General features: G+C 42.0%; 2 protein-coding genes across 3 annotated transcripts in view; one reads left to right on the plus strand and one right to left on the minus strand.

Moving 5' to 3' along the window:
* Nucleotides 1-350: 350 nt before the first annotated feature.
* On the minus strand, nt 351-7650 carry LOC308312646 (ATP-dependent RNA helicase DDX39A-like). The gene is made up of 10 exons (XM_080759309.1): nt 7545-7650; nt 6269-6477; nt 4768-4895; nt 4081-4357; nt 3793-3911; nt 3482-3613; nt 2831-2940; nt 2090-2234; nt 1464-1611; nt 351-604 (listed from the first exon to the last, which is right to left on the minus strand). Exons 2-10 carry the CDS (start codon nt 6474-6476, stop codon nt 588-590), a joined length of 1284 nt encoding a protein of 427 aa, XP_080615435.1. The 5' UTR covers nt 6477; nt 7545-7650; the 3' UTR covers nt 351-587.
* A 2080-nt stretch (nt 7651-9730) lies between these two features.
* evi5l (ecotropic viral integration site 5 like) overlaps nt 9731-27499 on the plus strand; it is a 40467-nt gene continuing 22698 nt past the window's right edge. For both annotated transcript variants that reach the window (XM_080760565.1, XM_080760566.1), the window contains exons 1-3: nt 9731-9867; nt 21097-21513; nt 25577-25766. In XM_080760565.1, the coding sequence (XP_080616691.1) occupies nt 21266-21513; nt 25577-25766 (438 nt within the window). In that variant the 5' untranslated portion in view covers nt 9731-9867; nt 21097-21265. The remainder of the gene's footprint in view (nt 9868-21096; nt 21514-25576; nt 25767-27499) is intronic.

Consider the following 27499-nt stretch of genomic DNA (forward strand, 5'->3'; position numbering starts at 1 on the left):
CCTTGACTTTTATGTTCCATTCCTCACACGTTGCTTTATATCTATCAGTTAGTGGGTAAAGCTATGTGAACCTGTGCTCAGGTTTCATTCGTGTTTTATTTTAACTTGACCAGTTTCAAATTATCTCATTTGGCAACGCATGCAATGTCAATACACAGAAGGGAAATGGAGACATGCAACATCTTCCTGCCACAGTGATACTGCCCCCTGCTTGTAAGGATAATGGTGTACCTCATAAGAGAATAAGACCACTGCAATATTTGCTGTATGTTATTGTATAAATCCTAACCATAGTAAATGATGTGGTTTAACTTAAACCAGATTAAGTAAATCAACACAGTAAAATAATGTGATATAAAAAGGTTTTTATTCCGTTAACCAAAAAAAAATACAACCACGTTATAACAAGGAAGATTATAACAACCCTCCGAAGACAGGATCAAATAAAAAAAAAAGGTTTCATGATTATAAACTTCAAAAGGGAGACTGGGGTCAGGACTTTAAAATAAACACACATTTTCTGTGTCTACAAATGCACACTGAGAATGAGGGCCACACATGGATCTTCAATGAGGAAGACTTCAGATTCATCTGGACTGCTCAACTGAAAATGAAGAAAGAAGGAGAAGAAGAATGTTTTTCAAAGCCAACAATGTAAAAGCAATATTGAGAATAGATAACAGCAAGAACTGGATATGAAACCACCCTTAAAATGACAGTATTGTCTCTCCTGCAGTTATGGGAAAACAAAACACTTAAATGACAGTAAAATGGTTTCTCTCTGATCCCCGACTTGATATAGGTAGTAAGATGAACCCCCTCCAATGTCAAAGAAGCAACGCTTAGCAAGTTGGACTGGGTTCAAGTAAAGCCATAAACAAACATTGCCCTGCAATGGTTTTATTACTTCTCCGCTATAATTTTACAGTGAATAGTATACTTCTGGCTTCTTACTCATGGAGAATAGAAGCTACAGATAAAGATGGCATATCAGGCCCCTGTGTTCTAAGTTCATAATTTAACAAAATAATTCCTCTTAGGTTGGACTAAATTGCTTTATTTTGTTTCTCAACCGATTCCGACAGGACATTAGGGTAGATTTTTTTTTATCCTGGCTAGTAGATCTAATCTACTCACTGCAAATACCCTAAATTTGCCTTAATCCAAGATGCCACCATTGACAACCTAAATTTCATTATGCTACAAGTAGCATGTGTCGTGTCAAACTAGAGTTTTTTTTTTTCATGATTCTGAATCTATTCCATGCATTCGTTTTGCATGAAAAACACTCCTTGGACTAAATTTGGCCGTAGCCAGCCACCAAATGTCCCCAAAATGGGCTGACCTCATCACATTTGTGATGAAGGCAATGGCCGTTTTTAGCCCAAGAAGTGTTTTTTGTCAATGGTATCTTGGATTTACGCCATTAAATTATTGGATAGCTTCAATCAAGTGCTGCTTACTGTATGTGGAGATGTCAATCTCCTCTGGTAGCTCGGCTACATTGACCTCAAAGCGGTCCTGCACATCGTTCAGAGTCTTGGCATCCGTCTCGTCCGACACAAAAGTGATGGCCAGGCCTTTAGTTCCGAATCTGCCAGCACGGGCCACCTGGTGGAGAAAGAAGATGGAGGTCAGAACACAAACTGGTTCCTTTGGAATGGGAGCAGAAATGTACCAAACTGAAAAATAACTTCTAAAAATGAATAAAAAGAATTGTCTGTCCGTCTTTAACCCATTAAGACCTGACAAAGGATTCTACAAATGTCTTCTAAATCATGACAGTTTTCTGAAAGGTCCATGTTTCTATATCAGTGGTGTTCAAACCATTAATTATACAGTATGTAATTGGCCAACGACCCCCATCTGAAAATATGTTGTTCCTAGGATCCCCCAGAAGCAAAGAGGAGTTAAAAACGTTTACTGTGAAAGAATATATATTCAACGATTTGTGCCAAATTCAAAAGTTTAAAATAGTGCTAGTTTAAAAAGCTAAAGCGACACAGCTGTGTCCTCGGGTCTAAATGGATTAAAGGCATAAAAACTACACAGACAGCCTAAATAGAGAACATAGAACTGCTGTACTTACTCTGTGAAGGTATGTGTCTGAGTCTTCTGGCATGTCATAGTTGAAGACGATGTTGACCCGCTCGATGTCCATGCCTCTGCCAAATAGATTGGTGGCCACCAGGATACGTCGCTGGAAGTCCTTGAACTGCTGGTACCGGGATAACCTGGGTGCGATAGGTTACATCATCAAATCCCAAATCACACAATACAAAAGATGGTTTGCTTTTATTTAGCTATGAGAGCGTAGAGCAGTGGTTTTCAACCCTTTTCATATCAAGGCCCATCATTTATTCGGCATTTGAGCCACGGCCCAAGACTCTCAGACCCAAAACGAAAGAATAAGAAAATCTGAGTAATAATTCTGTTCTAAATATTGTTGCTGTCTGGATACATACAAACAATTTTCAAGGCTTGATTACTATCTATAAATCAGTGCTATTGAACACGCTTCACATCTGTGTGTAGACTAAAAAAATAATCACTCCCGTGTGAACCGAGTGGTGCAACTCCCCTCTCTCTCTTGCTTGCTTTTCCTTGGAGTGGTTGCACCACTCAAAAAAATATTGAACCAATGAAAAGTATTAAAACCACCTAACTCCACTTGAGATGTCTTTTCATTTCCTAAAATATGAACATTTTGGAGTTGGATGGTTTCTTCCAGGCAGCAGAGATATATACTGTAGGCCTACATAAAGGGCAACATTAGTGCTTTCTGTTTGGAGAAGTTATGAAACCCAGTGTCCACTACAGCTGTCCATACCTCTCCTCTTGAGCCATGCCTCTGTGGATGGCAATGGCAGGGAAGTTTTGCTCCACCAGCAGCTGGGAAAGGGCCACACAGCGCTGCACGGACTTCACAAAGATCACCACCTAAATAGGACGCGCAAACAGTAGAACAGTATTGTGTTATGCATTTTCTGACATTTAATCACTTAAACACTGTACTGAAAATAGCCAATTTACAAGCTCACAACGACTCACAGCACGAGGTATTAAGCTTTTAGATATGCTATTTTTGGCTCAAGTTCTCCTCAGAACCGGAATACTAGAGTTCAAGTGGGAAAAAAGTATCCCTTCTGCACACAAAGATTTGTGTGCAGATCTGTAGTAACTCTGAGGACCCTCTTTTGAAGACCCTCACACTAAAGAACACAAATTTCTCCTAAAAAACACTTTGTGAAAACCGCTTCACTTTAACATCAGGCCAAGAGAAGCATTTCTCCTGACCAAACCAGTCAGAAGTGGGCTGCAGTGAGGTAAACTGCAAACACTAAATGCATTACAGAACTGCTGTAGCTGGGTACACTGGCGTACACAAACTAACATCAAAAGTAAAAAATGTGCACCCATAGAAAACCCCAAATACCGTCTCATATGTGTTAGTCAACAGTTGCCAGTTGTGTAAGTGTACCTGGTTGAACTCGAGCACATCAAGAAGGTCAAAGAGTTTGCGATTCTTCTCACTGTCCTTCAATTTGCAGTAGTACTGCTGCAGGCCGTGGAGGGTGAGCTTGGTCTCATCATCCACAAACACCTCCATGGGCTAAGGAATAGAGGAGGAATTCTCATTAGGGATGCAAATTTAAAGGAATCTTCTTAATCACTTTGCAATCCAATAAAACCACAGAACAGACAAATGAATATGAGATAATACCGTCTTCAATCAAATCTAGAAACAATATAGCCCCAAACAGTACTTTCGGTACAGCGGCCATAACTCACATCTTGCATGAACTTGCGGCAGACCGGACGGATCTCCTTGCTTAGTGTGGCACTGAACATCATGCACTGCTTCTCGTGGGGTGTCAGCCGGAAGATGTCCTGCACATCACTCCTCATATCTGTGAGGTGGGGGTTCAAAGAAAACACTTAATTCATACTCTAGTCTAGTAGAATGCTATCACTTAATAAATTAGACATTGGTCTGCTGCTGAGATTTCTTGCAAACTATCCAATATCATCTCCTGAAAAAACGCTGAAGAGAATTGATCTTTCACAGGCTCCACTCACCCAACTGTTCCAGCATTTTATCGCACTCATCAAGAACAAAGTGTTTCACATTTTTCAGGTTGAGGGTCTTATTTCGGATGAGGGCCAGAATTCGGCCTGGTGTGCCTACAACAATGTGGGGGCAGTTCTTCTTCAGGACGTCTTCATCTTTCTTGATGGCCATGCCACCAAAGAATACAGCTGCCTTGACGTTGGACATGTACTTGGAGAAGCGCTCATACTCTTTACTGATCTGGAATGCCAGCTCTCGTGTGTGACACATGACAAGTACAGATACCTGTTGTGAAGAAATAAGAATTATAAATAAATTAAGGGCCATCTAAATACCTTTTAATAAAAAATGACGAATATGAACAATAACAAATAAAAGGCTTAAATAAACATGAAACATGAATCATGTCGTGTCCTATACCTGAAACGCATACTTTGAAATTGGTTAATGCAATTCTATGAAAACTGAATAATTTTTTGCTAAACGGGGCATTCCAAAGACTTTAAGCATCCAGAAAGAAAACACCCATCACCTGGCTAGGACTTTTGCAAGCTAAAATGTCCCTGATTTAAGTTTTGGCTGTGTAACAGCTTATGAGAGGAGAATAAAGGATCTGACTGATCCGAGATGTAGCAAAGGAGCCAAGGACTAGACCTGGTTGAGCAATACAAATAAACAAGAGTATGCCAACTCACCTGACCATCCACTGGTTCTATCTGCTGCAAGGTGGCCAATACAAACACTGCCGTCTTACCCATACCAGACTTAGCCTGGCACAGGATGTCCATGCCCAGGATGGCTTGGGGTATGCATTCATGTTGCACTGAAACAAAAGTGGCACTGCTCATTTTCAAGTATCACACAGATTAAAACATTAGATATGTTAATGAGTCATTGAGTCCTAGAATTTATGCATGTAGACCAAGGAGCCAGCCCAAGACCACTTCTCCAGTCTAAAGGGCCTTTCAAACGTGAAGCGATTTAACACGCCTATAGTTCAATTTCAATGAAACCTGCGTTTTTTTTCTGTATGCGCGGCGAAGTCGAGGGGCACCATCACAAGCGTATTTACGAGAGCGCGGTCCCGTGAATTTGTTGTGCGCGTGCTCATTTCGTGCACACACCCACGACTAAGGGCCGATTCATAGTCCTATTTTAGAGCGGAATAAAAGTCGGTTCGGCTCTGTAGAGCCTACAATGTGACGTCATTTGAGGTTGGGGGGGGGGGGTACCGTCCTAAAGTCGTCTCTTTGGTGTTACTGAAATTTTCTGACGAGCCGAAATCATTTCGGCACTACAGTGGTAAAATAAGAGTATGAATCGGCCCTAACCAGACCTGGATTTAGCTTTTTTTTTACGCTTGTGTTTATGCGCCCCTCTAGAACAGACCTATCTATAGCAGACCAGTCCTTGATCCATGCGACGTGTGCGTTCATCGGTTCACTTTGAAAGGCCCTTAACTCCATCTCTACCCGCCCCCCCCCACACACACACTCTAGTATCATTGGAACACGCACACTTTACCTCTCATCAGAAGCGTTTACATGGCGGCAGCGTCGCAGTGCAAAGGCACAAATTAAATCCAAAATGTGGATGGCAGAAAATCCACCAAGGACAGCGATCCAAGAATCTGATTTATGGCGGTTTGAAAATCTAGTGTCAACGTAAGAGTTAACAGCAGCGTTGTAGAGTCAAACTGTCAGCCAGCGAAGGGGCAGTTTTGAGGAAGATAATCTAAATAATTGGTTGATAAATAAATCCACAACTATTCTGAATCTGTACAACATCCATCCTCACGCTTTCCTGCTGCACCAACAGCTTGTTGCGTATGTACACTAAGATAGACACTAGTGATTGACCCCAGTCTGTCCAACTATGAGACCCTTCTTTAGTCAGTTCTCCCACTGTGATCACAGTTGGCAATGCCAATTTCTCCCATTAATCTCCCATCACTGCGCTCGCTGAAGTACGCATTTTTATCTGCTGAAAAGTGCAAAGTGTGCAAACAGTAAAACCCTCAGTATAAATTGAACTTCAAGAGTTGATGATACTGTGTGGAAGGATTTTACAGACATGTGAGCAGGTTGGGGAAGAAACCACACGTGTGGACAACCGGTCCAGCAGCAGGCCCACATGAAGTCACATTTGACCTAATGCGATCTAAAATGAGTTTGCTGATCTCCAAGAAGTATTCACCTTCTGAGGGATGCTCAAAACCACAGTCAACGATTGCACGGAGAAGTTCCGGTTTGAGCAGGAAGTCTCTGAAGCCAGAGCTGTGGATGGAGACGTAGGAGCCCTTCACCTCCTTCTTGCCTGCAGGGGCTGCGGTCTCAACAACTCCCTGTGGCTCCTCGTCTTCTTCATAATCCAGCAGCTCGTTGTCGACATCGGTCTCAGCCATGCTGTCGGGGGCGAGAAAGAATAAAGCATTTAATATTTTGACATACGATAGTGTTGCTCACTGAAAAGAAAATGTGATTTTCACATTTTCAAAACAAACAATCTCATACTTGCCCAATGAAGACTCCTTTTCGAGTTGAAACATTTGGCGTTTTAACTTTAATAAAGTGTTGATTTTATATCCGGCCTCTCCTCTTTTTTAAACTTTGAGTTATCTGATTGCCGCTCTTTCTTAAACAATCGGATAGGGTAGGGACTGATTTATTTAATTACAAGCATTGAAATACCAGTCATAAAACGGCAGCTGCGGAGTAAAATATTTTTGGTTAATTTTGTAGTAGTTAAATTACTACACAGTGTGTTCTACAGTTTAAGTCATTTGAGGTACTTGAGGTAGTTGCATTAGAGATGTGCATCTGAGGGCAGGCAGGTCATGCCGTTACAGACGTGCCAGCTGAGGATCTCTCTCTCACACAACTTTATCTGGTTAACAAACATCTGGACCTGGAAGGAGGACGACGAATCTCCATCCATCAACAGGTAAAAAATCTTCTTACACTAATTAAAAACGTGACGGCTGGATGTAAGCAATTAAACAGTGATTTAATAACATGGTATTACGCACGGCAAACTCCCTCTTCCATTCATAAACAATGGACTCCGGCGTCCTCCTTCCCCTCATTCAAACTCACACCGCTAGTTGGCAAGCTAGCAGCTAGTTAGCAAGCTAGCCGACAAAGAGCCAGGTCCTTTTAGCTCGCCAAACAATTACACGCGAGAAATACCATCATATACGGTCCGTTACAGGGTCGGTCAATTACATAAACCAACTAGTAAATACAAATACACACTCTAGTCTAGAGTACACTCATTAGCAGGTTTCAACACGACTAACTGCGACGTGACAACGGCAAACTGAAGGTACATGCTAATGGTTAGCCGCCGATAAATTCTACCTCGCGTTCATTCACTGTTGGTTAAAAGGCAGCTTTCTTCACCCTGAGGCGAAACGAAATGTTATGTACCGCTAACAAAGATCGATAAGAAAAGTACATGAACTAATGGTTACCTTGAATAGTTTTCTTTATATGTTGCAATGCTTAGCTACACGCTGAATAATATCGTGAGCTAGCTCCGTGGCGTTCTTCTGCCTCTGTAGTAGTAGGATATACGCTACACACTCACTGGCATTACTGCCTCCTACTGGTGTTAAGGGTGAATTCGGCTATGACGCTTGGTTCAGTTCAGCTGTGGTTCTTTTCTCGATCGAGGATCTTAATTTATAATGCTCATAGTATTGATATTTTAGAATATTATTTTATTGTTAGATAGGATTTTGTACATTATGTACATATAGTGTCATGCTGCATTGGTGTGTGTGATAGAAGAGAATAAGAGATACAAGACAAACAAACTATGATCAAACTAACGTAACGCTGACGTTTAACAATTATAATTTGTATGCATTGCATAGACTATGACTGTAGGTCATAGGTCAGCACTCAGTCTGTCACACACATCAAAATATATGTAGTATCAACATATGACCACCTGATGGCAACAAAGTAAATAGAATCAAAACGTCAAGCTTTGAACTCGAAACTTCAGACGGAGAGTGTATTGATTTTTAAACACTTTTGAGCCGGTTTCAAAGGAAAGGAAAGGTACTATGTTTACCCAGGGTAACTGGACTAAGCATCAGATACTTGTTTACAGCCAGGCCCTGCTTTATATAGAATTTAGTTCAGATTTTCACCTGGGCCAATTGTCTACAAACTTCAGTCATTGGTTAATTATTTTGTGTTTATTCTTTCACATGAATTACTATTTTGTTATGTTCTCACACATTTCATTAATTTGGAAGTCAAATTCTTCTAATTTAAAACACTAGAGTGGTGCCTGCGGGAGCAGTGCCCGTGGGAGCCTGCAGGGCAGGGGCCCTGCGTGCGTGCCCAGGCACGGAGCTCCGGGGACCACCTAGTGCGCCTTCTTACCTGCCTGCCGGGTTGAGTCCTCCAGGCAGACTGCGTGGACCCCAGTTTACCTCTTAATGGTTCCACGTCCTGTTGAACTCTCTCTTCCAACTTCTTTTTAAACTTTCCCTCACGGTACTTGTCCAATTTATCATTCTGTTGAGCTGGTCATGTCATCGTGATGTCATCGTGATCTCAGCAATATCCCCTTTTATGCCCATATATGGAGTTCTTTGTCAGGCATGCCCAAATATGGTTTCTGGTCCAGGCATATGCCTTGTGATGTCAGCCGTGGCCTGGGCATAGGCCTTTTGTGGCGGTTCTGGACAACCGTGGGTCCGACACCGGGCACTGCACTACACTCCCTGTGGGTGTGTGGAACGCATGGACTTGGTGCAGATATAGGCTTGTCTTGTCTTGTCTAATAAAACGATTCTGATAGATACTTTCCAAGTCGGCGTCCAGATTCTGTGAAAACCTGTCTCTAAAGAAGAGTGAACTCAAAAAGAGTGTAATTTGTTTCTATATCAAATATAGCCATTAAGCTATGGGCTGGCTACCTATGCACTGAATTAGGCTAATACCGCGTAGGCTATATTGCGTGGTATATCAACACTGATGTTCTTAAAGCTTCTTAAACAAAAACAGAAATAAAACCTTAGAATGTCAGCAACAAGACACAAACAAATGAGTATGATATGAGTATGAGTAGTAAATGAGTATGATATACATATTTTATTTTAGCCATGCAATGACTTTTTTTTTCTTTTTCTGGGACATTCTTAGCTTTATGTTATTATTTTGTTGCTATACAAATTGACAAGAATACACCGCTGTATGACACCTGTGAGTCCCGCCTTCTAGCAGAATAAAGCTGAGCAGTCATTGGTCCATATTGTTGTCGCTATAAGCGGTCAGTGCATTTAGGGCAAGCCATTGGTTACTGACGTGCCAATCGTGTCCAACCTCGCAACGTGATTGGTGAGCCCCACCTCGTAATGAAGAGACGACCAAAAAACGCCATTCTGTGTGATGTTCTATTAATGATTGATACTGCCTTCTATATATAAACTGGATGACTTTTTAACCGTCTTGCGGCTATCATGATATTCAGGAAACATCTGTACAAATATCTGCATACATTGATTGAGCTCCACGCGCGGACAGCTGTTCCATCCAGTCCAACAGAACAGAACAGATGTCTGCTGCTGCGCTGGACGTTGTAATAGTATCATCCGGTCGGTGTGTGTGTGTGATGTGTGTGTGTGTGCGTGCGTGCGGCATGAAGGGCTGCTATAGAGTCTATTAAGATTGGTGTTAGTCTTACTATTAGCTGATAATAACCAGCACCTTCGGCATTCGTTCATGGGTAACCGGCCCGGGAGTAACGACTTTAATATGGAAAGGGAATGGCTGCAGGTAAGTGTTGCAATTTGAGGTTTCTTTTTTATTTCCACGGACATATCGTTGCTGTGAATGTTTTAGTTGGAATTTCTTCTCCGGGGTATCTATGCAGACTTGCAGACCTGTGTGTCGTCATACTTCGCCGTACCGCGGCGTCGCTCGCCGATCTAGAAGCTCACAACGCGTCGCGATGGGGACGCGGTGTGAGCTTATAGATCCGCTATTTTGGGCGAACGACACCGTCGTACGACGGGGTATATAAATTGAGTGTTATAATACAACGGAAGAACAAAAAAGGCCCACATGCATAAAGCTATATAAAAGCACGCACCAACACTGATCCCTTTTATTTAATAATATACAGCGAAATCCCAGTATCAGCGATAGCGGCTTCAGCCGACTGTCACATTAGCCCATGTAAAATTCCACTGGTCTTCGATGCTGTAGCATGCCACGAGAGACACGGCGCGACAATATCCATACATATCTCATTCTCTGAAGCAATGATGCAGTTCAGTGCTGTTCAAACGACGGCCTCGTTTAAATGTTACACACAATCACGTTGTGAAAAGCAGCCGTCTGGGACATGTTTACTAGGCCGGGGCTGTAGTGTAAACTAGGGATGTCATTGTTGTTAAAGCCATCCCTGCCTCAATGACTGCAGCGTCTGTAGAACAACAGGCCTACAGACTGTAGGCCTGTTGTTCAGGACAGACTACACATGCATCAGCATTTTGGCCTTATACACACTACACTAGGGCAATGTGATTATGTGAATGTGTTTATCATACACTGTACTGTACTGTATGTGTGTGTGTGTGTGTGTGTGTGTGTGTGTGTGTGTGTGTGTGTGTGTGTGTGTAGCCTATATTGTGTAGGCGTAGGTTGCATGTATAATCTTATTGTCATTTTGTGTGCCCCCTTATTTTGGCCCTCTCAGCAACATTGGTTAATCTCCTTCTCCAATATTATTATTTAAGCCAGCCAGAGCCATAATTCTTCACTATTAGTGAAACTTAAGACTACTAACTAAACTACCGCCCTATTTATATTCTTATAGCTCCATCTCGAAAGTGATGGAAAAAAATGTCTATGAACAGGTTGAAATTATCTTGTCACAAAAAAAACGAATTCCAATTCGGCTCCAGAACTCCACTGACACATGCCTCCTTTATTTGAGTGACCACATCAAACACGAGGTGGATGCTGACAAATACTGCGGCATGGTCATGCTGGACATCCAAAAGGATTTTGACACTGTGAACCACTCCATACTGGTTAACAAGCTAAAAGCAATTGGTTTTGATAGCACATCAGTGAGCTGGATGCAATTCATTCTGCAAACTGTTAATAAATACTTCAATCAATCAATTAATCAATCAATCAATCAATGGATTCCACTCTAGCATTTGGGTTTAGTAAATTGCTGAATACAGTAGTCAAGGTGGGAGATGTAATGTGCCCCAAGCAAGCATCATCTTTAAGGAAGTTAGTATTAAAGCAATTCATTGTCTGACTCTTATCTGACCCTTATCTGACTACAATGAAAGGCCCCATGACCAACATTTAGTGCTGACTGCTGAGTGGTGGTTGATGATATCATTGGGTGAGATAGATTGAAAGGTTCATTTCAGACACCATTAAAATTCACTCACTATATTAGAACTATGTATTTTGAACTTCAAAGTCATTCGTAGAATTGTCTCAGGTCTTTAATGGGTTAAGGAAATCAATCACAATGATCATGTTTTGGAAGCGCCGCATCATACCGGATCAATGGAGTCTTCCTATAGGCTGTGTATATTACACACTCTCTCTCTCTCTCTCTCTCACTCACTCACTCACTCACTCACTCACTCACTCACTCACTCACTCACTCACTCACTCACTCACTCACACACACACACACACACACACACACACACACACACACACAGTACACACACACCAGGTGACACACATCACGGCAGCCTTGTTGTTGTTATGCACTGGAAAGCATGTGTGAGTGAGATGTAAGCTAATAGGCCCTGGACAAAATGTCAAGACAAACTGTGTGTGTGTGTGTGTGTGTGTGTGTGTGTGTGTGTGTGTGTGTGTGTGTGTGTGTGTGTGTGTGTGTGTGAGAGTGAGAACAGATATGCCCATGTATGATGTGCATGACTGTGTCAGTTTCTCCAACTGAAACTACTGACTATCTCAGAAAGGACAGAGTTGTAGGAGCAGGGCTCTCACTTGCAGCGTCATTCTTGTTCTGTAGTATCACTGTTGCATGTTCAGGTTTGTTGTGGTTTGGCACACTGGGCTGTTGGCTATATATAGTCTACTGGTTGTTTATTAGTTTGTTATCACTGTTGCCCTGAACGTTTCTAGGATGCCTTTAATAATCTGTTTGTGAACAACAGAGGGTTATTAACTTATTATAAGTGTCACCCTCAAATAGTAAATGGTGCATACTGCATTTATAGTGCCTTTATGAAAGGCGCTTTACAATGATTGTGCACCCATTCACACACAATCATACACCGATGCTCCTAGAGACCTAGATGCACATGCACTATTTTCAGAGGTCATTTGATCTGCATTTATTTCACATACTAAACAACTTTAGACTTTGTACATCCATGGAAAAAAGTACAAGCATTGTTGGGGTATTGTAAGCTTTGTAATTATGAATGATTTACGATGAGGTGTGCATGGAGACTGTCTCTTCAGGAATCAGGATTATGATTAACCACATGAACCCTACCATCCCTATTCTGAGCATGTTAGGCGAACAATCAGCCAAAATGAATGAACACTTGGCAGAAATTGCAGATCTATGCAGGCATTGTGTTGAGTTTGCCTTGTAGATTGGCTATACCAAGGCAGATTTGAAAACCGTTTGTGAAAGCCATTGAGGCCTGACGTGCCTGTTGTGATATCAGGTTTAATGAACACTGACTCCCTCAAACAATTATCTGGTAACATGCTGTCGCCTGCACTACTTCACCAATGTCAAAGGTATTGCAGAATTATGGGAGTATTAGTAATCAGTCTGTAACTGACCATAACATTGCCACCATGCATAAAAGGGGTAGTGTTGATTTAGAGCAGGGGTGCCCAAAAGGTAGATCATGATCTACCAGTAGATCACAAAGTACAAACTACTGAAACTAAGGTGACTTGATTGATTGTCATCAAAACGGTCAGCTGAAACCCACAATACAATACTTTGTTTTCTGGTATTGTATCACAAATGTCAGTAGCATTGCAAAGTTATACTGTACAAGAAAACCCTACCAATTAACCATTTCCCCCCTGTATTTCCCATTCCAAGTGCGTTGCCGCTATTCTAGCTCTGGTCCATTGCTCTAATGCCGTTGCATTTAGAGCTATGTTACCGATGACTTCCGGGGCTCGCATAAATGCAGACCAGCCTCTCATATTTAGTGTAAATAAAAAGAACGTTTTTGCTACTCACCATTACATAGTACTTTTTGGCCAAAAAGTAAAATAGCTCTAAATGCAACGGCATTAGAGCAATGGACCAGAGCTACCGCTATTCCAAAGCCGCCTCACGGGGGAATTGTTTAACTATTTTCAGCAATTGGATAGTATTTTTTTTGTTGGGTATCTTGTCATTTTGAAAGTAGCTCTCAAGTCTAAAAGGTGTGGGCACCCCCGATTTAGAGTCACATATCAGCTTCCCCTTTTCGGCTTAATTTATTCCAAATTAAAACGTGTTTTATCAAAATATCTTTGTAAATGACTCTCCACCAGCCGAAGACATGGGGAGAATATGTTTTGCACGTCTGTCTGTCTGTGTGTGTGTGTGTGTGTGTGTGTGTGTGTGTGTGTGTGTGTGTGTGTGTGTGTGTGTGTGTGTGTGTGTGTGTGTGTGTGTGTGTGTGTGTGTGTGTGTGTGTGTGTGTGTGTGTCCAGCTAATCTCAATAGACCTTGAATTAATGAAACAATTAAATTAAATTAAATTTATAATTATTATATTATTATTATAACTGCAAGTGATTACATAATTTAAAGCACTATGTAACTTTCCTCTTTTGAACCAAGTTTCGCTCAAGTCCTGAAATTGAGCTAATAGAGCTTGCTCAGAGGATAAATTGAATCTTGACCATCAGGTCAAAATTCGTGTCAGATTGTATAAGTAACATACTCTAGTACTCTACCATACAGATTGGACATTTTATTCATTAAGAAAACATAGAACCACTATTCAGTGTTCATAGCAGGTTGACGCATATCTTGATTCTGTATGAAATGTCAAGATGATATTATGGGTACGGAAAATGTGATTCAGATATTACATTAAGTGCCTGTGGAGCAGTGATGATGATGATGATGCTGTAAATAACTACTAGCAAGTTATTCTCACCAGCACTGTGATGTAATCCTATTGAGAGATTAGAGAGTGATTAATGTGTATCATTGTTCTGTACTGTATTGTGTAATATATTTTACTGGTATACTCTGATCTGCCAGGATTCCTTCTGTCCATTTCTGTGGCTACACATTCAGTGGTCTCGCCCTTACTGCCTTTTCTTTGGCATGTTGGGTGAAAAGTTTCAAAAACTGGAAAAAAAATAAAATAATTGCAGATCTACAAGCTCACAATGTGTGGTGATGTGATGCGTTGTGAGATTATATATCGTCTATTTTTGCTATTCGTCATACAACAAAGCGTATATAGGCCATAAGGCAATGGGTTTTGGATGTGTGTTTCAAAACACCATGGAAGAACTCTATTTCAAGACAGTTTCCAGTTAGAGGGGCAGCAAATCATCTGCTGAAGGATTTGCACCTAAATTAAGAACAGGAAAGTCTTAGTCATATTATACACAGTTCATATGGTTCATTCAGGGAACCGTCCAGGACCATCTGGGGAACATTTGTCGTCAATGCCATTCCAATTGCCCTAAATGCATCTCCTCCTCATTCAGGCTTAGTGACTGGGAACATTCTCATTGGATATGTCTCAGAAAACATCCGCTGCATTAGCGAACAGAGATCCGCCAATTAAATTATAATATTGCATACAAATCGCTTAGTAGAGGTAGGCTGTTTGGAAAACAGATGGACCGTAGTAGCTATAATGACAACATGGGCTAACTTGCAGGCCCAACATTCTCACAGACCTCTCAGAGTTAATGGGCAACTGTTCCCATCGCAAAGATAGATGAACATAAACCACAGAGTTATTTGTGCCTTGTCACGTTCAACAAAGTATGACTCTGACAAACTGTTGCGTAACCTCTTGGAGGTCAGCTTTCAGCCTGCATAGCCTACATTTGTGTAAATGTCAAGACATCACAAAGGGCTATAATGTATCATGGGTGGCACACTGCATGCATGAATAGCTTGCTTGCTTGTCATATCACGTCCCATCATCTTCTGGTGGTTGTTGTTGGTTTTACAGATTGCCTCCAGGGATAAAATATAATCACACTCGACTCATGTGAAGTGAGGGACGCCCACTGTGGCTGCCACATGATTTCAGACTCACTGCCACTATATACATTGCAAGACATGAATGCAGTGTTATTGTAAATAAAATAAAATAACTATTTATACTGGTTACATGACATCTCACGTCGTCATTTAGTACCATAAACAAACATTTAAAGTCCATAGACTTGGCTGGCAATTTTGTTTTAAGTGCTCTATACAAACAATAAAGTCAATAGACTTAGCTATATGACGTAATTTCAAAAGCCATGCATTGGAGGGGCTTGCGCCCCTCAAAAAGTATCTAAAGCATCAGGAAAATGCATTCTCAAGGTGGTGAATTAAGCAATGATAGCCCACTAATCCCAGACAGTTCATATGTGTTAATGCACAGCCACAGACAGACAGTCATGAGATCATGAGTTGCAACAGGGAAGCCAGAGGAGTTGCCCTTGATGTCAGTGGTGGAATGCTCTAATAAGGGCAAGACACAAATTGTGTATGTATGGAGTTGGAAATAAATAATAGCTTACACCTGGTATTCATTTAAATTTTCCCAGATGTATAATTAAAAATCACACCTGTGTGAAGTGAGGGGCGCTCTTATCATCGTACATTATCATATATCATCTCATTCCGGTCAATCAGAATTTGCGTCCTCAGTCCTCACCATCAAGTTTTGTTAGGCAATGTTTGTGTAGGACAAAGTTTGTTTTTGCACATACACTAAAAGCTGGACATAGGAGGGCCTCAAAAAAAACGAATGTTTTAGTACCCCTTTCCCCCCCTCTCTTTTGATTTTACAGGTTTGTTAAAGCCTGTAAAATCAAAGGATATGGGGAGATAGGGAGAGAGAGTGGGGAGAGTGTCTGCCCTGCGATTAGGAGGTCGGGATTTGATCCCCAGCTGGGTCATACCAAAGACTCTAGGCGCACAATGCCTCCCTGCTTGGCACTCAGCATCCCTGCATCCCAGCATCCCTGCGACATATTAGCATCATGTCCAGCGGGTGTAATTGTACATCAACCTGCCTTACGCTACATAAACACTATAGGCCCCTAGCTGCACTATGGGCCTCATGGCTCGGCATGAGTTGGCAAGTTTTGAGGATGGAAAATGACTTGGCTTTTGGTTCAGTGCTCTGACCTAATAATGAATAGGCCCGCCCTGCTGGGGAACATGAATGATATAACTTCTAGTTAATCGTATTTTGTAAATAAAACACACTTTCTGCGTGTATACTCAAGAAGGAGCATGGCATGCATACCATGAGGGAACGGGTGTTGGTAATGTTTATGTGGACTGAGTGTTTTTCTTGTGGGGGGAGGGGATATTCAGAGGGTACAATAGTACTGTCTGTTCTTGTGGACAGTGAGAGCTTGGATGCACTTGGGCAAAGCTGCTGCACAATGCAATAACTGTTTTACAATCCATACCGGTTTAGAAGAGACCAGAATATGCACACAGCGTGGTAATAGCCACAGATGTTGTGACTCACTGTACTTAAGGTGAATTGGACACTTTTCACAACTAAGGACACACTCAAATCCATTTCACGTCATGTAGTATGCTGCATTATGTTCTAAAGCAAAATGGAGACAGACACAATGGCTTCATAACTTCATAATGAAGCAACCATGTTGTGCCCCCTCTGGGAAAGGGCAGGCTGCATTTCTCTCTCCCCCATATCACATTTTGATAACATGACGTATGTGATAACTTGAAAACATATGACATTGTCCTTTGAGCGAGGACTTCACTCGTATACGATTAAGTAAATGTTCTGACTGAGTGGAAGAACCATTATCATGACTCACCTTTTTGGAGCCTGGCCTGCATTCAGTGACATTGCACTTGTTCTCTTAAATGACATCAGGACCCATGCTTTTGTATTTATCATTTAAATCCTCTATACTGGGTAAAGTTGACCTGAGTGGGCTCTGTACTTGATGTGCTCTTTTTCCCTCTACACCAAATCCCTTTGCCAAAAAAAATCTACAAGTTAGTATTTTAGACCACTGTACAGATAAGAAGCTTCTTTGCAAGACTCAATTCAACTGATAAGGTTCATATACCTGTCACAATGTTATGGTCACAATTCTATGGTCATATACCTGACTTTCTGTGTGTGTGTGTGTGTGTGTGTGTGTGTGTGTGTGTGTGTGTGTGTGTGTGTGTGTGTGTGTGTGTGTGTGTGTGTGTGTGTGTGTGTGTGTGTGTGTGTGTGTGTGTGTGTGTGTGTGTGTGTGTGTGTGTGTGTGTGTGTGTGTGTGTGTGTGTGTGTGTGTGAGATAAGGGCTACCAACTAAACCCTAGGAGAAGCTCTCCTCATCCTGCTAAATACCTAACTGACACTGACTTTGCTGATGAGATCGCACTTATCAGTCAATCATTGGAATACGCTCAGGCTCTCCTTCAGTCTCTTGAGCAGGCCTCCAACTGTGTTGGTCTTTATCTCAATGAGAAGAAAACTGAATACGTAAATATATGCAAATCCAACAATAACCACATTATAAAAACACATAACAACACTCCTCTGAAACAGGTTGATGACTACAAGTATTTGGGTTCATATATATCTTCTTCCCAAAAGTACTTTCAAACTAGGAAGGGTATGGCCTGGTCAGCCTGCAATGACATACATAAGATCTGGTCATCCCAGCTTAGTAAGATGTTAAAAGTAAAATAAAAATATTTAGGAGGACCGTTGAGCCGATTCTACTCTATGGCTCCGAGACATGGACTAGAGAAACGGTTGGATGGCACTTACACCCGCTGTCTAATGAGAGCACAAAATCTGTCTTGGAAGAGCCACCCATCGACTAATCTAATATACGGCAACCTTCCCCGTGTTTCTTCACTAGTCCGATCAAGAAGAACACAGTTTGCCGGCCACGGCTACAGAGCTGACAATGAGGTTATATCTTCCCTTCTTCTCTGGAGTCCTGCCTCAAAGCAGGCCAGAGGTAGAAAACTGTCATTGCCTGATGTCATCACTAGGGACACATGCATCAGTAAGCAGGAACTAGGGATGGCAATGAAGGACCGGGAAGTCTGGCATGGCATTGTGAAATCCATGATCTCGACCGCGGTCAAAAAATGATGATGATGATGTGTGTGTGTGCGTGTGTGCCTGCATTGGTGTGTGAGTGTGATTGAATACTTGAAAACCTCCTTTTTATTTTTATTATTATTATTGTTGTTTCTTGATACACCTTGCTTTTCCTTCTGCCTTGTTTCTTCTACAGTACTTTTTTATCCGTCTTCTCCTTACTTGTATGTTGTAACCTGTGCCACCTCTGTAATTTAGATAGCATGTTATTTAGACAGATGCCAGGTTCATTTGATGACCTGGTATCCGATAGTTTGTATGTGTAATCTTTTCATTATAATGAAATCAGTCTGTTCACTGATCTTTTCTTGGTTTATTTATGATCCTAGATTACTGTAGACATTTCAGTTTGCACCATCTGCATATTATTATATTGGAAGTCAATACTAGTGTGTCAATACTAGTGTGTGAGGCATGGGCGTGACAATGCGGTGACGACAGTGCTTCTGATTGGCTGATTTGACCAAGTGTTTGGTCTCATGGACATCTTAATGGTTCTTTTGATTGGGCTGGTTTCTGTGTATGAATGCAGCGCTTGTGTTGTGCCTTCTCCAGTGTCATCCCCATTCATACTGGTTTCAGGCCCTATCCCTCTCTCTCTAGCTCTCTCTCTCTCTCTCTCTCTGCCCTCTGTCTCCTTTTTCTCTGCTCACCTCACCTATTCTCACTCTATTCTCTTCTATTCTCTCTGCCTCTCTCACTGTCTCAGTCATGCTAATACATGCATGCTCCTTTCGACGTCAGGAATAAAAATACTGTTTCGGACGTGGTTTCCGAACTAGGTCGGACAGTCAGGTCATCTAGAACTTGGGTGCAGGAGCTCTGAGAAAAAGTTCTGAGACTGCACATCACAAGTTCTGAATGATGCCAATTCACCTCCCTTTCCAAAAACATCAGAAAGATCATGCATCAGAAAGAGCCTGAACTCTTCTTCAGTTCCTCTTTTGTTTTGAGGGGCGCCCTATGCCCAGCTTTCCGGGCTTATGATTGGCTGATCAGTACCCCATAGCGATGATTTGATTGGCTGAGCAAACATATTTATAAAAGTGATAAAAGTGAGGGCAGAAAAGTCACTAAAAGTGCCTGAAATGACATTTGTCATGATTTGATTGGCTGAGCACGGAATGTGATGTACAATGATGTATGATGATAAGAGCGCCCCTCACTTCACACCTCCTATATATAGCTTTTGTCCCCACACGTCTCATATTTGCCATTGACAATGAAAGGAGAAATTAGGTCAAATGTCCACCAAATATGACGTAAATTTAAACAACCAATCACATAAATTCAGTTGTTCATGAGATGATGTATGATGATGTATAATGATTCACTTCACGGGAGTGATTTTTTAAGTTATGCCTCTTTGTCAAGTTTTCTTTGAAGTATTCTGTAAGTGCATGTCTGTCTGTCTGTGTGTGTGCGTGCGTGCGTGCATGTGTGCGTGCGTGTAGTACAGCAGTCCGCTCCACAGGGTCCTCCCATTATCAGAGCTGTCATCCATAATGCAGACAAACAGACACATGAGTGACTATTATGGCTCAGCTCAGCATCAACTCCCCCAGAGCAACAGTATCGCCACTGGCTTCCTACTGAGAGAGGCATGGTGGGGGATGGAGGGAGGCAGGGATGGATGCCCCCATCCATCCCTGCCTCCCTCCATCCAGAGAGAGGGGTAAGGAGGAGAAAGATTGGGGGATGGGACATGAAGGGAGAGAGCGAGGAAGATGGAGAAAGAGAGAGACACACAGGGAGAGAGAGGAAGATATAGGTAAGAAGGGAGAGGGAGAGTTGTTTATCCATGTCGATGGGGAGAGCTGGGGGAAGCTCTGCCTTTCGAGGCCTAGCTTGCTATCTAGCGTTAGCTGGTAGAATGTTGCACATTGAGCAGCATGCAGAACCCGCTGACACACCATACACATATAGCCTGTTTAAATGTCTCACAGTCCTTCCATGCATGTCCTTTAGTGATTAGTCAAACATGCACTTCCCTCGCTCTATTTATCTCTTCAAGACCACGTAAATATAAGCTATGTTTTCATGTGTTACACGGAATACACGCACACTCACACACATACATACACACACAAACATGCACACACATGCACCACGCACACACACACATGCACGCACACACACACACGCACACACACACACACACACACACACACACACACACACACACACACACACACACACACACACACACACACACACACACACACACACACACACCTTCTGTGCTTTATCCGAAAATGTAATTATAGTTGTTGTTTTTTTCCATCATCTTAAATTAAAAGCCATTATCTTTGTTGCCTTGAAAACATGCCTCAATTTGCAAGAGAAGAAAAACTGTTGACACTTGAAACCGTTGTTGTAGCCAGCCAGTCACAATACATCATTTCAATCACTCCTGCAGCAAGGGCAAGATCCAGAATAACTCCTGGACAATTCACTCATTACATGTACAGTATTTGAGAGTATGTGACAATCCTTTTTTGTCAAGTACCGGTATACATCTTATATATTTATGTCCATGAGGCATTTTTCACATCACTAAGAATTATATTATGAACAAAGATTCCACCAGCGTAAATTATAATTTGTTGCCATACGGCGTTGCTTGCTGAAAATAACAAGATTTGAGTCAATCTAATTCTCTTCATCAACTTTTTTATCTCTGTGACAGGTTTGAGGAGCTCTAATCCTGTTGGCTCCAAGGCCAGCAAGGCGGCCTGCTAATCAAGCAACAGCCAGCCTCGGCGAGGGGGTTAGGGTTAGGGCTAGGACGGAGACCCTCCTGCAACCTCCCGTCACACTGCTAGTGCTTCACGCCTTCTTCCCCAGCGGCCATCGCCATGTCTACACCAAGCGCTAGTCCAGAAAGAGAGGATTCTATCAGGGCTCCACCCGCTCAGTTGAGCTGCCCCTCCTCATCACCCCCCGGCATGGACCAAGACCCCCCTTCGATTGGTAGCCCCGTGCTCAGCCCGGACTCATCTTCCCACGATGCAGTGCTCTCAGCACCTGCGGCCTCCCCGGCAGACTCGGAGAACCTGAGTCCAGATGAACTGGAGCTGCTGGCCAAACTGGAGGAGCAGAACAGGTGAGGGCTCCCGCTGTTGTGGTGTGGCTCGGGCGAGGATTCTGTTCAATTGATTCTGGTTTAAGCAATTGGCACCGGTGTTAATTTTGACAGCAAATTTAGATTTACAGTAGTCTTCAGTCTTTTGAATAACACACCATTTAGTTTTAAATTGTTTAGTCTTCGTCTAGTCTTAGTTGAATACGGTAAATATCAAAATCTTGTTTAATTTTGACAGCAAATTCTGATTTAGTCTTCATTTCGTTTTTATTAGTCCTATTTAGTAATCTGAAATTGTTTAGTCTTAATCTAGTTTTAGTCAACAAAATATCAAAGATCTTTTAGTCTTTTAGTCCTAGTCTTATACTCAACAAAATTAACACTGAATGGCACCAATGAAAAACAGGTTGAATGAAATAGCTCAATAGTATACTAGTGCTTAGAGGCTTAGTTCAATCTAAAAAACAGGTACAATTGTGCTATTGCGGAAAAAGCAATGCAGGGAAAGTCAAATAGACCTTGACATTATCCTAGTAGCTTTGTAGCTGAGGCAAAACATTGTGGGATACATAGCAACCATTAACTATGTCCTTCATTTAATTACCAGCCATGCACAGAGCACCCAGTGTACAATCATCAAAGAGAACCTCTCATGCCATCTGCAGGCAGCGCTTGACCTTTCTGTGTACTTCTGCACCTGATTATAAGAAGCATAAAATATGTTGAACTTAAAAAGCATGACTAATCAGTCTAATCTTGTGGTTCCCAAACCTTTTAGCTCAAGACCTAAAAAGAAATTAGATATTTGTCGGCACCCAAACTAGTGGTGAAAATAGCAGATCTACAAGCTCACAAGTCGATGCAATAAAACTATAAAATATATCTATGATCACAAAACATCTGATTCACAAATTCACAAACAAAATGTACTACACACATTGTGCTTGTCACAGACTCCTACAACCATAACCTACAAACCCATTTCATTTTTGGAACGCAGTGTATTGTGGAAATACAGGCCATGGCTCTGCAGGAGCCTAGTTGTCTATAAGAGGGTGGGTCTGTGTGTGCACACTGCCAGCAGGCCAAATAAGCACCTCCACTAGCGGCTTTGGATGTTATCAGATGATTTCATCTCCGTCATCAGCCCTTATCAACAGCATGCAACGCAGCCAGAATGGACATTTCCACATACTGACGTTGTTGTCAGCCATTGTCGACGTGGCGTTGGTCGCGTTGTCAACCGTAAGCCTAAATCTAACCCTAACGTCAGTTTTAACCAGCCATGTAAGTCAGTTTCACCTGGTTTTCGCTTCAGCGCCAGTAATTTCACTTCCGCATTTCCTAGTCGCCTACTCACGGTAGGCAGTATGTGGAAATGTCCATACTGGCTGCATTGCATGGTCCAGATAAGAACATGCTGGTGATTATCAGTTGATAACATTCTAAGTGGGTGCCTCCGCCTCCTCCTTCCTCCCTTTTGAAATATTTAACTTAAATGTCATGAATGGAAGTCAATAGAGCAGACTGAAACCTTGTTTCTTTGCCAATTTAGATTTAGGTCAAATTAGAGCCTGGCAGCCTGCATGCATATTGTTATTGAACAGCATTACATGTGAAAATAAAAACTAAAGTTTGTATTCAAACTCATATCTCAAATCATATAAAAGTAGATAAATGTATCAAATTCTATCATGACTTTCATTAAAAAGTATTAAAACATACACATCAAGTTCACATAACTGAGATAAAAGGGGCTTCTCTGTGGCGAGAAAGACTTGCATGGTTGTAAATCTCAGACAGGGGCTTGACTGGGCATACCAATGTGGTCTGTTTTCCTGAGAGTGGTGAAGGTTTAAATAAACAGAGATGGGCACAGACAGACAGTCTGGCATCTGAGATGGGTTCTATAAACCCAAAAGTGCTCATTGTCTTGGGAGAGTCATTGAGTGATAGCCTGTGATGTTAAGCTCTGACCCAAAAGTAGAGTAGTTCACCCAAAAATGTACTTATTTTCTATCCCCATGAAGCCTTGAATTCATGGCGATTGTTTTGTTTTTGTCACAATCCTAAACCAATAATGTGATGAGCGGAGGTGATCTGTGATCTGGTAGGAGAGTAAGGAGACTCAAAGAAAAGAAAAACACTGTCTCCAGGAATTCAAGGCTTGGTGTGTGTGTGTGTGTGTGTGTGTGTGTGTGTGTGTGTGTGTGTGTGTGTGTGTGTGTGTGTGTGTGTGTGTGTGTGTGTGTAATTGCAATTGATTGAAATGTATGTTATGTTTTTTGGGTGAACTACTCCTGAACTACTAGCACTTTAAACCAAACACAGGATGTCTGGTTTATGGTTGCAGTTACAGTTAACAAACACATACTGTACATTTTATTGAATAGATCAGGTCAGCCAGGACTTGCATGCATCATATCCAGAAATTATTACTATGATTAGTGATTGCGACCAAAGGTCACAGATTAAGAACTTGCAAAACCCTTTTTGACAGAGAGAGAGAGCGGGGGAGGGGGGGGGGCATCTGATATTAAGTGCAATAGACATAATTACTTTTATTATCAGTTAAGATTGTGGAAGTATTTACATTTTATTTTGCTATGCCATTTAGAGGGTGCAAAAGAAATAGCCACTGGGATAATAATAATAATAATAATAATAATAATAATAATAATAATAATAATAATAATGGGATAAACATGAAATGGATGTGTGTGAGGCTATGGTTTCAGTGCATAGTAAATTGGGTCTGTGTGGTCCAGATGCATTAAACAGGTGTCAGCGGTCTAGACTGTGGGTAACACAGGTGCAAGGAGAGAACTCACACAGTGCTGCACCGTCAGCCAGGATATGTGATCCAAGTAGTCAGTAGTGGTGGTTCCACATTTTAGTCAGAAGAGGTGGGCCAAAAGAGTAAGACATTATACACCATTGCTAGTATAAATAGGATTTAAAACCTGTGTAATTTGGGTAATATCCTACATAGTACATAGCATGCTACTTATTTGTCACTCCCTCAAGTGTTTACTATTGTAACTACCTGCTGAGCCCAACTGTGTCCATCTGAACAAAAGTAGAGGTAAAATGAGGAGTGGGTTCACTGTTCCATATCAGACACACACATTGGAAACAGTAGCCAGATTATTAGATAAATATCTAATAGGCCTATTTGTAAAGGGCCTTTCAAACGTGAAGAGATATAACGCGCCTATAGTTCATTTTCAATAAGACCTGCGTTTTCGCGCGGGGCACTGGGAGTGACAACACAAGCGTATTTACGTGAGCGCGGTCCCGTGAATTTGTTGCGCATGTGCTCGTTTCGTGCACACTCCCGTGACCGTGACTCACCAGACCTGGATACTGTTTTTACGCTTGCGTTGTTGCGCCCCTCTTGAGCAGACCTGGAGGAGACCTGTCGTTGATCCAGGCAACAACGCCTGCGTTCCTCGCTTCCCGTTTCAAAGTCTCTTTAGACTGTAACATCTGAGGCAATGGTGAAAAGTGGATAAGCATTTGTGACAGATGAATTATAAATTGACCTCCTTAGACCAACCACAGACTTTGAGAATTGAGGGGTGCTTGTCCTTTTGAAGATTACGTCATATGGCAGCCAAGTCTATGGGATGTTTAGAGCACTTATGGCGTGAATCGTTTGTCAGCCAAGTCTATGGACTTTAATGTTTATTTAGGGCACTAAATGACAACGTATGAAGGAAAGAAACAGTACAACTGTAACCAAGCAATGTGGGAAAAAGCTTTACAAGAAACAGTAAATTGAAACAGCACCGGAGAATTAATAGAAGAATGAAAGGAGCCAGTATGGAAAAAGGAAAGAAACAGTACAACTGTCCATATTCTTGGCCACCACCTTGTCATGTAGCAGCCAAGTCCCCCCCGATGTACACCTCACTTCACACAAGTGTGATTTTATTATTACAAGCCATCCAGACTTTCTCTGGTGAAACAAACCGTCACTACACTTGTTGACATAAAGACGGTGGGTCTGACCATGTGAGACTACAATCAGTGGGACATCATCACCTCTTACAGGGTGCTCTCTCGGTCTCTCCTCACTCAGGCTGCTGGAGGCAGATTCCAAGTCCCTGCGCTCCATGAGCGGCTCGCGGCGAAACAGCAGCGGCTCTCTGGTGTCCAGCTCCTCGGCCTCCTCCAACCTGTCCCACCTGGAGGAGGACACCTGGATCCTCTGGGGACGCATCGTCAACGAGTGGGAGGAGTGGAGACGCAAGAAGGACAAACTGCTCAAGGTGAGTGTGACAGACTATGGATTACTGGTATGGATTGAGGGAAAACTGCTAATTGTGACGATAGGAAGGAATATCAACAGACCTATCAATAATTAATTCACCCCTTTCTTATATTATTTAGTTACTTACTCAACCGGGCCATGTGAAAAGTGATGGTAAAGAAAAGAGAGTGTTTATCTCTTGTCAGAATATTTGGACAGTTCAGGTGATGCTGCTATGCAGAGGTTTGGGTGGCCAGCTACACCTGCAATGGAAAAAGTATTACCTGGCTGGTACCAAAAGCTTGTACTGTACAGTCGAGTTGAGTTGAGTTGAGCTGGTGCAATGCAGTGGAAATGCACAACCAGTGATACTTTTCACTCAGTCAAAGGAGTATCCCTCCTTAGCCAAGGGAGATATTAGCACTCTGCTACACCTGCAAACTGGACCGGACAAATCTGCAAACAGAAAAGCAGTTAGAATTGATTTAGCAAAGTAATGTTAGTCCTTGATATTGTTTCTATATTTAGAAACTTACCAGCTATGCTGGTAGCTGGCACATGAATATATAATTATTTATTTCATTTATTGAGTGGTGCTATGCACTCCTATGCGAAGCTACCGGTATGTGTTTATCTATATATTTTTTTTTATTAGATGCAATTGTGAACAATAGCCAAGTAATACATAGTAAATACATATCCATTGGCCAATCAAATGGTTCACTGCAGCTCAACAGTCAGTGTGAGGGGTGGTCAGGAGGAATACTGGAGAACTCGGGTCGCCGACTCTTCTTCATCTTTGCCGAGATTTCTTCCCCTTTCGCCGACTCTTCGTCACTTTCCGGTCCGAGTTCTGTCTGAGAACTCGGACGGACTTCTCAAGACAAGTCGGCAAACCGTGGAGAATATTCGGCAGAATCTGAAGAAGAGTCGTCGCGCGGCGAATCTTCTTCACATTCTGCCGAATATTCTCCACGTTTCGGGGAGAATATTCGGGGTTTTCTGCAGCTGCAAGTTTCTGAATGTTAGCTAATGTGCTAACGATGCTAAAGCAACACAACCAAAACATACGCTAACACTGAGGAGCTAAAGTAAACAAACAGACGCTAACACTGCTGAGGAGCTAAAGTAAACGTGACGTTGTTGTGATACTGTATAAAACAGTGCAGTGGCAGATAAATGTAATGTAAATGTCTAGCCTACTACAACAGTACAGAATAGGCTAACTAACGAGATGCAAATATGCAAAATTATATAGCCCGCAGCCTCGAATGCAATTGATCATCACTTGGTATGCTAAGTCGAGTGATCTACCACACAGAGTTCATGTTGTTGTTGTAGTAACGAGATGCAAATATGCAAAATTATATAGCCCGCAGCCTCGAATGCAATTGATCATCACTTGGTATGCTAAGTCGAGTGATCTACCACACAGAGTTCATGTTGTTGTTGTAGTTCTGTTGTAGTTCTGAAAATGCAAATGATCAATCACTGTTCTAATAGACCTACTCTACTTCCTGACTGAATTACATCTGAATAGCAACGATGATGATGATGATGGCTACACATATTTGTTCTAATAGACCTACTCTACTTCCTGACTGAATTACATCTGAATAGCAACGATGATGATGATGATGGCTACACATATTTGTTCTAATAGACAGACCTCTCTATAAACGCCAACCCCAAAACGTTCTAAGCGCATAACCAACGGGACGTCCATACAACGTCCATACGACGTCAAACAGA

The sequence above is a fragment of the Protomyctophum bolini genome, assembly GCF_963924005.1.
Source record: "Protomyctophum bolini genome assembly, chromosome: 3".
Lineage (NCBI taxonomy): Eukaryota > Metazoa > Chordata > Actinopteri > Myctophiformes > Myctophidae > Protomyctophum > Protomyctophum bolini.

What these genes read in the sequence shown, in the direction of transcription:
- LOC308312646 (XM_080759309.1), bottom strand. Translation starts at nt 6,476, where the DNA reads ATGGCTGAGACCGATGTCGACAACGAGCTGCTGGATTATGAAGAAGAC. An exon ending in TTTTGAGCATCCCTCAGAAG is followed by an intron (nt 4,896 to 6,268) that starts GTGAATACTTCT and finishes CTTTTGTTTCAG; the next exon opens with TGCAACATGAATGCATACCC. An exon ending in GGCATGGCTCAAGAGGAGAG is followed by an intron (nt 2,235 to 2,830) that starts GTATGGACAGCT and finishes TATCGCACCCAG; the next exon opens with GTTATCCCGGTACCAGCAGT.